The 12,461-nt window shown below is 40.0% G+C and overlaps 1 protein-coding gene across 3 annotated transcripts in view; it reads left to right on the top strand.

Moving 5' to 3' along the window:
• ACOT9 (acyl-CoA thioesterase 9) overlaps positions 1-12,461 on the top strand; it is a 34,123-nt gene that overhangs the window by 8,083 nt on the left and 13,579 nt on the right. For 2 of the 3 annotated variants that reach the window (XM_090062232.1, XM_090062241.1), the window contains 6 exons: positions 1,717-1,762; positions 4,857-5,027; positions 5,110-5,147; positions 9,634-9,717; positions 10,260-10,363; positions 11,651-11,724. In XM_090062232.1, coding sequence (XP_089918358.1) covers positions 1,717-1,762; positions 4,857-5,027; positions 5,110-5,147; positions 9,634-9,717; positions 10,260-10,363; positions 11,651-11,724 — 517 coding nt within the window. The remainder of the gene's footprint in view (positions 1-1,716; positions 1,763-4,856; positions 5,028-5,109; positions 5,148-9,633; positions 9,718-10,259; positions 10,364-11,650; positions 11,725-12,461) is intronic. The other variant, XM_090062249.1, reaches the window with a different exon arrangement.

Genomic DNA, 12,461 nt, shown 5'->3' on the forward strand with positions numbered 1-12,461 from the left:
TTGCACTTATGCATGTGCGTGCTCTCTCAGTTAATCTGTAAAAGTGCATATTTACCTTGCCTTCTGATTGACTTTTGACTAACATGGCTAACTACATATATTAAACAAATAAGGAAATGTTTGCTTCTAAAAAGTAAGTTGAACTGGATTTGTTTTTCCCATGTTATGGTAAAATTCATTATGCTTACTTTCCTTTTAAATTTTTAGTTGTTAAAATGCAAGTACTATGGACCACGTCTTACAAATGTTTGTTTGTGTGTGTTAGTTTTAACAATGACTTTTGAATTATTCACTTCACATTTAGAAGTGAATGAGACTACCTGTGCATAGAATTATTTGTTATATCTTTCCTAGATTATTGTCTCACTCATTTTAAAATTAGAAATAAATACAATTTTTTCAAACCACGGTGCAGAATTTTCAAATGGAATTTGATTGCTTTTAGCGGTATACCATCTACTAGGTAAAATGGTCTACCAGTTAGGATTTATTTTACTGAACCAATTTAATTCACTTTTCATCAGTTTCTTTTGGTTAAGGTTTGTTGATACAGAATCAATTTTGAACATTTTGTTTTAAAATATTTTGATAGTTATTAATGCAAATTGAATGTTCTGATTTCAGTATTCAGTTTTGGAATGTGCAAGGCCTAACTAAGTCTAAAGATTCTAATTTAACTTGTATTAAAAGAAAAAAGTGACTTCCAGTATAGTAGAGGAGTCTCTGACTTTGTGTTCTTAATTATTTCCTCACACTTTAAAATCCTTCCTTACAAATACCATCTTCTGAAGAAAGCAGATGGGTCAAAGCTATTTGTCAGAACTGCTTTACTTCATCTGTCTGATTTTTATGAGCTCTTGCTAGGTGTTTTCTGAGTCTTAGAAACAGCATATATTCATCACACTAAAACTGATAGAGTCGACTTACTGGTTTTGGCTAGCCTTATGGTCAATTTGACAGTGCCACCTGAAGAAAGGGTAGAACCAGTAGACTGTGGTGATTCCTGTAAATTAAGAAAGCCGATCCAGAAACAGTACTAGGACCTTACACTGTTGCAAGTAATGGTAGAAGCACTGGGCTAGATTTGCTACCTGCTGAAAGCTGAATTTCTGCAGCAAGAGATATGAGACTTTGCCTGCTGCAGTCAGTATGTTGACACTCCATGCTCACTTTTAGAAAGGATTGATTAACATAACAACTCTTCTGTTTTTTCTTAGCTTTACTTTGTTTCTTGTATGCGTCCTGTGAATTCTTAGTCTGTTCAATTATGTATCCATAATTTATTTATGTTGAGGCTGAAATGGCCTTATCTTTCCCTCTCTGTCACCATTTTCAGTTGTTTCATATACCATCTTAAAGCTAATTTTTTATTTGCATTATACACTTTCTAAAGGCATTTTCTGTTATTCCTGGCTCTGCACAGTTGGTTAAAAGATCTTATTACTCACCCTATTATTGTGACACTCTCACTAACCCCAGTACTTTGGTTTCAAGTCTATTTGCATGACTGCTTAATCTTCATATTTCTTGGGATGGAAACTGCACCTTTTAGAAGCCAGCCATCTCACATTTGCCAAAATTTTGCTTTAAAGGCATTAGTTGCATGTTTTTGTTTAATCATCTATCCTGTTGATGAAGGTTGCACTTCTTATACTCGGGCATCCTCACATTGGTTGCTTGCACAACTAAGATTGATTTGCTTTGATTTTATTTCAGTGCGAAGCAGATTGAGGGCTATAGTGGGAGCTTCTACCAACTGGAGGTACAGTGTACATTAAATGTATTTTTCTTTTTTTTGTCATTATCCTAGAGAGAACTCACCTTCACAGTAATGGAGATTGGTGAGGCTGTCCATTAAGCTATGGGAAAGATGCCTCACCATGACTAGGAGAAGCAAGGCAAATGGAAGGGTTTTGAATTCAGAATAAGTGGTTAAAGTTCTTGAGGGTATGGACAAACACACTTCGACTGCTTTAAAAGGGGAGGGGAAAATTGCTGTTTAGGAGTGCACAACAGGTGTTTCTATCTAACTTACACTTCACGTTAGCTATTTGAATTCAAGATGAGGTTTTTTTCCCCCATTCATCACAGGAATGCCACAATGTTTTGGATTAGCTGCTCGGCATCACCTGACAAAGGGGACTAGATGTTATTATATAAAAAAAAAAAAAAGTCTCATCAGTCATCTAGCTGAAGAAGGGGGGGGAAAAAGCAAAAGTAAAACTGTTTATAGGGAGAAGGAGGGATGGAGGGATAGAGCACAAAGACAGAGGGACACTCCTTGATATGGCAGAGAAGATATACAGGAGGTGGAGGGATTGTGAGTAGCCTAGGGGACTCATATATGAAAGACCACTCAAGTATGGTAAGGACACTGAGGGGAGGATTGATGAAATGATTGTTTTGTTGTTTTATCCTTTTGTGGGCACTAAAGAGTAATGGTGTTTGCAGCCTGTGTGTCATCTGCCTCCCTTGTCACACGGGTCTAAGGAAGTAAATTGTAAAACCACAGGCCTACAGGACTGGAGCTCTTGGGGAGAGGCTGTGCTTAAGTTACTGGTAAGTCTAGGGGGTCTGCACTGGCCCTGCGAGCTGAGGGCGGTGGAGACATGAAGTCCTACTTCAGTGAAGGGGAAACAGATGGAGGCTGTACCTGTACAGTATTCAAGAGACTAAAGAGAGGAAGTGCTGGAGCCTGCTGAGCCCAAGGGAAACTTAAGAGCACATGGGTCCACTCGGCAAACACTGAAGCCTGGTGAATGCTCAGAAATGGGAGCTCAACTAAGAGAGCTGTATTGTTGGGATATGCAGACATTTGGATTTCTGTTACAGGAAAACAGGATGGAAGAATGTTTTTAGCTGCTAAATTTTGTTTCTAGGAGTTTGTAGTTGGCATTTGGGTGACGACTTATATTTCAGCATTCTAAAAATATGGTTGTGAGGATTGTTATTACCGTATGCCTAACATTAAATATTTCTGTTTATGAAACTATATATTCTTACGTTTCTGGGGTGACATTCACTGGCTAGGAGTTTTGCAGTGGACTTGAATGGAGCTAGTATAGGGTGGGCATATCATAATTGAACTTTTATTGTTCATTGAGAGTGGGTGTAAGGACTTTTTGCATTTGTACCTGTGGCTTTTGATGTACCTCAAACCTCTCTTAAAATTTTCATGATCTGTGAAACTTTTTTTCCTGATATCCTACCCTAAGCAGGTATGTCCAAACAAAAGCAAAATAAAGTATTGAGTTGCATCATCTCAGCCTCACATATTCACTTAGCTATGTAATATATTCTAAGTGCATTCAGCTGGCTGTAGCATGTAAACCTTTTAGACTGGGAAATTGTATCTACTCTGTTTGGTACTATGTATTATAGGCTGGTCAAAATAAATTAATATTTCACAAATTTTTGGAAGCCATGAAAGTTCAAGATTTTCTGTGAATTTTTTTTTATAATCCTTGATTAAACATTAAAAAAAGTTCTTACAACTTTTTCTTAAAAATTTGCAAAAATTGTTTTGATGACAGAGAAATAATACTTCCCTCCACCAGAAAACAGAGCTACAAATGGTTTGGTTTTTTGTTTTGTTTTTTTTTTGTTTTGTTTTTTTTTTAAAGGGTATGGAAAATATGATGAAATAGTCCTCAGTTTTGAAACAATCTGTTGAAAGTGCTTCTTTCTGAAGCTTTTTCTAAAACATCTGCTTTTTTCCGAGCACTCCTCTGGTATGCCACAGTGTTTGGTTGCTCCTGAGGTGGGAGGCGGAGTGAGGTGGAGAGCTAGTGAGTATTCTCTTGTGCTCTTGGTTGTCATAAGTAAGCTCCAGAGACCAAGAGGCATGCAAAGAATCCTCCTCTTTAGCAAGGGGGCTGGAGAGGATTCCTTGCGTGCCTCTTGGATTCTGGTCTTCCGCAGTACCCAGACAGTGGATGCATTGACTGTCTGTCCTGCTCTCCTTTCACTCCCTTTTGGGGAGAGGTGGCAGAACACCAAAGGATGCCAGAAGACTGAGCAAAGGACTCCAGGATGCCAGAGGACCCATTGTGCTCCATGGCCAGAGAGCACTGCTGGTGCATGCTGTTCCATCGACTTTTTGAGAACATGATTTGGGAGATGGGGGGCAAGGAGTTGGTGCACATCTGTACAGCATGGAAGTGCTTGGAATTTGAAGCAGATTAAATGCACATCTATCTGTGGCCTTTGGCATTAAACTGGAAATCTTGCAGGCTTAAAAAATACGGGTATTCTTTTTTTTTTTTTAATTCTATTATTGAGCCTTAAATGGAAGGGATAGATTTGGTGAACTGGTGTGGAGGAGAAAATAAACTGCTGGGAATGGAGTTGAAGATGAAGTAGACATGGAGTCACAGTTCCTTTGCTTGAAGCTGATTTGAAAGACACAGTCTGGACCTATCCTGGACAGATTTGATATATACAATGAGCTAAGTGATAGTAGCCCTGAGCCATATGAGTTGCACACTAATTACTGGGTTAAACTATGGTTGATCAAATGCTTCTAGGTAGTGCAGGACTTCAGTAATTGCATTACACCATTCAGGGTTGGTGACGCATGCACACCACATGTGCTCTTTAAACTCTGTACAAAGATAATAGCTTTATTATTTTATTGCAGTTTTTGTAATCAAAATTTTGCATTCTGTTTCAAGATTGCGTTATAAACTTTTACTTTTGGTGCTAGTGACTTATGTCTTTCTCCTCAAATCACTCTTTTGTGACTGCAGCTGTTCCCTTAGCTTTCTATACTTATCTAGAGTAAAGCATATCATAAGTAGGGCTGCACCGTGTAGTGTACTGACATCCTCAATTTGTAGTGTTTCTTTTCTTCCCAGAGACCATGTGCAAGCCATGCAAGAAAGGAAAGCTCTACATACCTTACTGGCCCAAAAGCAGGAAGACCTGCCTCCCAAGAAAATGAAAGACAGCTACATAGAGGTCATTTTGCCTCTAGGGAGCCAACCTGAAATAAGAGAGAAATATTTGAATGTACACGACAGTGTAAGGTAACATACTTTTATAAATACTAATTCTTGATTTCGTATTAATATAGAACTCCAATTCTTACGTAAAATTATTTTATCATAGGTTTGGAAGGATTCTTGAAGATCTCGACAGCTTAGGAGGTAAGTAATTATGTTCATACCTTTAAAGAATATTTACTGTTTTGCTGTTTGCAAGAAATTATTTTATAATAGTGTAATACATTATGTGTTTATATTCTGTACTAGCAAACTGCCTGTCAAGAATGATAGGCGAGCAGATACACAGGCCCACATCCGGTGTCCGTCTGTCCCCCCCACTTTGGGTCCAGGTCTAGGCCTGTCCACCCTCAGCCCCCACTTCAGGTCCGGGCCCTTTTCCCGCTCCATCTTCTTCCCCCCGCCAGTTTGGATCTGGGCCTGGTTCCCCCCCACCCCTTCGGCTCCAGGCCAGTTTCCCTGCCCTTGCACCACACCTCTGAAGGAGCTGCTGGACTCTGATTGTCCCATGGCCTGGCCAGAGCCCCAGTCACCATGAATGGGGCCCCAGCCAGGCCAGGTCATGGGGCAGTTGGAACCCAGCGAGGGTGTGGCATAGGGGAGCCAAGAGGGGGGCCATGGCCCACTGGTCTGTGCTGCTTTGACAGCAGCGTGGCACCATGTACCTCTGCCCAGCCCGCCCAGTGGCAGGACTCGCAGGGTGCCATGCTGCTGTCAAAGCAGTGGCAGCGAAGCACGGAGCAGAGGCTGAATGCAGCCCACCCCTTTATCCTACCCTTGCCCCATGCACAGACCTGGGGGCCATGGGCCCTGCCCTTGGTTCCCAAGAGCCATGCCCCTGGATGAGCCGCTATGCTCTGATTGTCCCAGGACCTGGTGCAGCTGGGGCCCAGTCACTGGGAATGGGGCATTGGCTGGGCTGGGTTGGGTTCTGGGGAAATCGGAGCCCAGCTGCTTGTCCAGGGGCTTGACGCAGGTTAGCCAAAGTAGGGGGATGTGTCCCCCCTCCAGTGGCTCCTCCCACGTCTGGCCCTGTGCTCCCTCCTACCTCCTGCTGCCTCCCAGGGAAGGGGGTGGTAGTTTGTATGCGGCAGCCATAGCCATCGCCCTGTGCTGCTCCCCCACTTGTTGTCCAGCTGTTTGCAACCACCGCCCCACCTCCCTCCCCACTTACCCTCCCTGGGCAGAGGTGGTTAATTCTGAGAGGCAGGCAGATGGGGGTGCAGCATGCAGCTGCAGGGCCGTGTTGTGCTGCGCCCACTCCCCTACTCTCCCTTCCCACTGCCTCCTACTCCCTGCCGGCTGTGGTCTGGGGGTGCACCGCACCTCGTGACAACAGGTGGCAGGGAGTGGAAGGCAGTGGGGAAGGGAATGAATGTGGTGTGCCCCCAACCGCCTCGGCTGCCTCCTGTCAGTCTGTAACGCTCTGGGCCAACCAGTTGCCACCTGCCCTGAGGGCAGCACATACGCAGTTGGCCTGGAGCATTACAGACAGACAGACTAAGACTTTTATTGTATTAGAATTTATAATAATGTAGTAGTATTGCTTCTCAGCCTCTTTAGGGCTTAGATAAAGTGTAGTGCCTGTTCTGTGTTTGAGGATGGGTTGTCCTTTCCAAAAAGGAAAATTAGGACAATCTGATAGTCTTCTTGGAAGAGAAAGATGTATAGCAAGGAGTAAAGAGAGGGTAAATTTTCCTCCTTAAGGTTCCAACTGCTTGCCTCTATCAGATCTAAACAAATATGCTGGAAAATATTAATACCAAAATGCAATCCTACAGTGGACTGTTTTAGGTAAGAATGGGAAGCTACAAAGGAAAGTACTCTTTGGAAAGGGTCAATTTCGTAGTTCCTGCAAAGATGGAGAGCTGTTGGAAACTATACCAGGCCTTGCCTGTTGTAGCATAGGATTTATTTGCAATAAAAGGACCACTGGAGGGATCACCAGGGTGGAAATGAACCAGGAAGGCATTGTGTCACAGAATAAGGAGCAGGAAATAAGGAAAATAAGCAGTTTTTCTCTTAATACAAGAATGTGAACCTATCCAACAAAACTTAAAGGCAGCACATTTTAAAACTGATATGCAGAAATAATCGATATAGCTGTTGTCTTTAGATATTGCTGAGTCTAAGAACACAGAAAAATTAAAGATACGGAGAACATCTGGAGTCCTTTTGGGCAGGAAATAAAATTAGAGGAGAGAGAATCTTTCATTTTAGGGTGGTAGTAGGCAGCCGTCTATCTTGTGATAACAATAGAATTGTGCTGAGTGAGAGAGAGGTCACTCCAACTTTGCTTTCTTTCAAGTGAGTATTGTGTTCAGCGAGGTGATGTCTTGCACTTTTAAATTAACCACCAGTTGTTTGAGGTTAGGAGAATTTTCTTGTATCAATAAGTAATCTGAGTCAGTTTATGAAATTGTTACACTTTTCTTAGGACCAGGATATTACTGTTTCAAAGAGTGACCAGTAACAAGACAGAATGGACTCATTTGAACTGATAATTCCTGTTTCTGTGGGATTAAATAAAGAGTAGAAGGAGCTTTATTAGTTAGTGAAAAATGCTCCTTAGTGAGAAATTTATTTTAAATGGGAGAAGACTTGGGGGAGAATATGATAGAGGTCTATGGGGGTGTGGATAAAATGAATAGGGAACAGTATTAGAATACATGAACTAAGAGGCACATATGGAAATTAACAGGGGGCAGGTTTAAAATAAATAAGAGAGAGAACTTTTCTACATGGCACAGTTAACTTGCAGAACTCATTACCACACAAAATTGTAGGAGCTGATAGTATAACCACGTTCAGAAAAGGATTAGACAAGTTCATGGAGGACAGGTCCACTGATAGTTATTAAATAGAACAGTCAAGGATCTCGGACAATGCATCTCTAAATCAATGGTGGTTGCAACCAGGGAGGGTAGGAATGGGGAAGGATTACATAGGAAGTGCCCTGTACATGTACTCTCCTGCTAACGTATCTACTACTTAACACTGTGAGGGGCAGGATATTGGGCTAGATGGACCATTAGTCTAACCTAGTATGGCATTAATTATGTTTTAATATGAAACTCTTTAATTACAGAGGGCAGTGATTAGGGTGAGTAGGGAAGGGCACAGTATTAAAAAATTTGACAGATGAGTTTTAAAAGATCATAAAATTTTATGGTTTTCCTATTCTGATAACGACAGGGTAGGGAAGAACACTGAAGAAAAGTAGGATGCAGTAGGGTTGCAAAGCATGGAATTTATCTTGTGTGGACAAATATGAGTCATTTGGCAAGGGAGCAAAACAGCTACATAGTGGTACCTGGACTGTAGAGGTAGACATGGTGCTAAGGTGTAGGTGAAGAAGTTATGCGTTCAGACCTGGCACTGAAAGTCTACTAATGTTCTGATGTCTTTTTCTGTCTAGACTTCTTCACTGACAGCCTTTAAAGAGTTTGAGATACTTACTTAAATTTTTCTTTACAGGTGAAAGGTAGTGCTGGGTTGCCAATACGAGCGTGGGGAAATTTTTATACTTATGACTCCAAGGAACCTTTCTTTGTTAGTTCTATTGCTGGTTGGGAATTATTTATTTATTTTTGACAGAAGATGTTACCTTGATGAGATGAAAACTTTTTTCTGGAACATTGGAAACAGCTTTATTTTTTTCTTTTTTTGAGACGGAGATTTTTCAGGATGGTCAAAATGACCATCCTGTTATAATCAGTAACCTGATGGTTGCAGCCTTCCCTGGGCATGTGAGAAAATGTGATGCAAGTCTCTGGTCTGAATCAGAAGACCTGAACCACACTCTCTCAAACTTCTGGAACTGCCCCAGTTAGTGGGCTGTTTGTTATTCTGGGGTGGGTTTGATTTTCCTGAAAGTCTTAGAAGGCTTTGGATTTTTGTCTTGATACTGAATGGAAAAAATATTTGAAATCTGAAACATCCATCTTTATTCAGTTCTGTCCAGAGTGTAATAGTTTCAGTCCAGAGAAGATACATGCCCAATTATGAATGATAATACTTGTGGAAAGCATTACATGTGCAAATGTAATCTGTTAGAGCATCCCCTGCAAATGGGTTATGTGAGGGAATGACAGTCTCCTAGTTTTTTGCCAGCTGGCAGTGATAGTTTGTTAAATTACATTTGGGCTATTGTTGAATGACAGATTTAAGAATTTTCAGAGTTGTGGTGTCATTGGAGGATACAAGTGTAGATTATACGTATTTTTTATCATGTTTTCAGGGAGGGGAAAGGTCTTTCTCATTCTGTTCTGTTGTTCTTTTTAGATTGAGCCCTGTTTTAAATGCAGCCAAATATTTGGTCACACAAGTGAACATTTTAAGTTCACGCAGCATAGTCACTAAAAAAAAATCCTGTGCGGTACAGAAGCACTCATGACCAAAGGGAATTATTTAAAAAAATGGTCTGACTTATGTTGAATAAAGTATTATAAGCAGATCAGTCATTTTTACCCTTTCTGGATAAATTCTGATTTGGTTCTGACTTCATTTGAGTTTAATGGTTATCTTTCATTCTGCATCACAAAGACTACATTGTGAAGGGTGTTCTACTGCTCAATTCGATTAAAAATTATGGAGAACAGATAATTTAACCCCCATGTTCTCTCCACAGTTCTCATTTGTTACACTCACACCAACCCTGAATCTCACCAGAGATCTCCTTTATCAATAGTTACAGCACTGGTGGATAAAATTAGTAAGTAGTCATTTGATCTGGTTTCTTCTATTATTGTGCAGTAATTAGTAATTCCTATATAATTTGGGTAGAAACTGATTTGTTTCTTTCCTCCATTTGTATTACTTTATTTTCCTCCTAATTTTTAATGCCTTGTGGTATTTCTTAGATACTGTTTTGCTTTTCTCATGACCCTCTTTCCAAAAAAGTGAATATTTTATGTTCCAAATGCTTCTTAATTGCATTTTGCATCAGTCAATCATTAGTCTACATGTTGACAGGCCAGTGTTTCTTTTCTTAGCTTGCCTCCTGGGTCATTCCTTTCCCTGGATCACTACCCCTGCCTGCTCCTCCTTACTACAGTATGGGAAGAAGGCTGGTTTAACAAGTGAGAGAGCTGCCTCTACCAACAGGGAATTCCCATGCACCAGCCTTCCATTGACTATCCCTGAATGCTTTACATTGCTTGTATAGTCTGAAGTGACCACAGAGAATGGAGACCCTCGCTATTTAAAAATACTAAACTTCAGCTGTTCTGTTACAGTCTAATTTATGTCTCCTAGATTTGTGCAAGAAGGTCATATACCCAGACTGTGATATCAAATTCACTGGCAATGTTTCTTGGGTTGGGAAGACATCAATGGAAGTAAAGATGCACATGCTTCAGGTGAGTTCTTGTGAACTTTTTTAGTTTATCCTGTATTGGAAAGCTGTTTTTCTTCTAAGATACTTTGGACATTTCTGAAGCAATTATTGGTGATATGAGTAGCAACCTAAATTTAACTGAATGAGATGACTATTTTAGGGGTCCCCTAAGTTTTATGACCTAGACAACTACCAACAGCTTAGGACTGGGAAGATACTTCACTACTTGCCTTTCCTCTCCGGAGTTATTTCTTATGAGTGTTTTTTGTGTCCTCCACTGAAGTAGCCAGTGCTATTAGAAGTTGGATGGTTGGTTGGTAAGATGGAGTATGACAGTGTCCAAACCTTACTTTGCTTCTCAGTGAACACTTCTTCACTTTCTGAATTTTTTTCTCTGTATTTTAACATCAGAATAATAGAACGTCAATGTTTCATATTGAAATGGGATGCCGTAGCTTTATATCTTCTAACATTTAAATAATATGACTTCTTAGCTTATTAAGACAAATTGTTCAATACGTATTGGAAATGGATGAGGTTCTTTGGAATAAGACATTTTTACTCAGGAGCACAGTTGGCCTACAAAAATCTAGTTAGCTCAGTAGGACAATTTTTATTAGTAAACAATCAGTGAAAAATTAACAGATATTTATTCATTTATTATCTCTTATTTATTACTAACATTACTTGTTATTAACAAATGTTTAATTATTTGACTCCTTTCACTACAATATACTAACATGGCAAATCATTCAAGGCTAAAGTTTCCATAAACTCTTTTCTTCCATTATGCTATTGACCACAGTAACTGCGTTCTTATCTAGTTGGTCTCGTGAAAGCTAACTTTGCTACTGTTGAACATTTAGAAGACAAGGGTTAATCTACTGCTCTGTATGTCGCTCTTTTCTTGACGCTAGTTAGATAGACAAGGCTGCAGTGGCAACAGGCTTTTTGCATGATGTTTTTAGAATAAATGATAACTCCCATTTTTCTATGTGGGTTGGTGTGTAAGAGAAAGGGCGTGTGTGCATGCATTTGCATGGTTGTTTTGGGAGTACAAGTGATAAATTTTAATCAGGAAGCAACTGCTAGCTAGGGTAACTTGTATCATTGCCAACCAGGTATGCTGAAATTTTGGTTAAAGTATAGTGTTAGGTTGTGCACTTCCTCTGCCTTTGGCTCTTTGGAAGAGGACTGGAAATGAGTGAAATAATGTGGGAGTAAACAAGTAACAGCTTAACTGGATGGCCAGCTAAACAAGCACTATATTGTAGAGATTAAAATTGTACTTGTTTGGCTTGTCTCTTAGGAATATGATGGTGTTTACAGCCCTGTATTAGATGCAACCTTTGTCATGGTGGCTCGTGATCCAGAAAACAAAAGGTAATTAATAAGTAGAAGATGTTGGCAGTGGTGCTTTATCTAGATTGCTGTGATTGTAAAATAACTCTTGTGTACATAGGTAACTGTATTACTTTAGTTATACATAAAGGATATACTTGGCTTGTTCTGTTGAGAAATAAGAGGGATATTTGTGTTTACTCTTTTGGGAGAATGTAAGGACACTGTAGAAGTAGTCAGTGATATTTATTAGAATAGTATACTTTGTTCTTGGAAGCTTTTGTATCATTTGCTTCTTTACTATAATGGGTTTCTGGAATTTGGGTAGTAGGCTGATTAACAGGGAGGAGGAAAAGTTAGCTAAAATCCCACCACCAGTCTACAGTAAGCATTAGTAACAGTTGGTCACCCTCTCTGATTTAGGGAGAGAAGGGCTGAAGCCTAACTTGTAGAGGGATGACTTGTTAAAATAAACACATCTTTTAATGCCATAGTGGAAAACGTTAGTAATACTTTGAAGGAATCTGTCAGTCTGAAATGAATTGGTAACTGGGACTCATGTGTAACATTCTTTCTGAATAATTTACTAATCTACATGTCCTTATCTTGCTGTTTCTACTCTTCTGCGTTTTATTTTGCTTGGTCATTAGGGGGAAAGTAAAAGTCAGTTTCACTTGTGATTTATACAGCACTAACACTGCTGTTGGAGTTAAAGCACAGCTCCTATCTCCTCCCTGTTTTACTCTCTCTGTTCATAATTCCATTACACAACTAATATG

Source organism: Crocodylus siamensis, chromosome 1 (assembly GCF_052110815.1).
Source record: "Crocodylus siamensis isolate JL-2025a chromosome 1, ASM5211081v1, whole genome shotgun sequence".
In the NCBI taxonomy this organism is placed as follows: domain Eukaryota; kingdom Metazoa; phylum Chordata; order Crocodylia; family Crocodylidae; genus Crocodylus; species Crocodylus siamensis.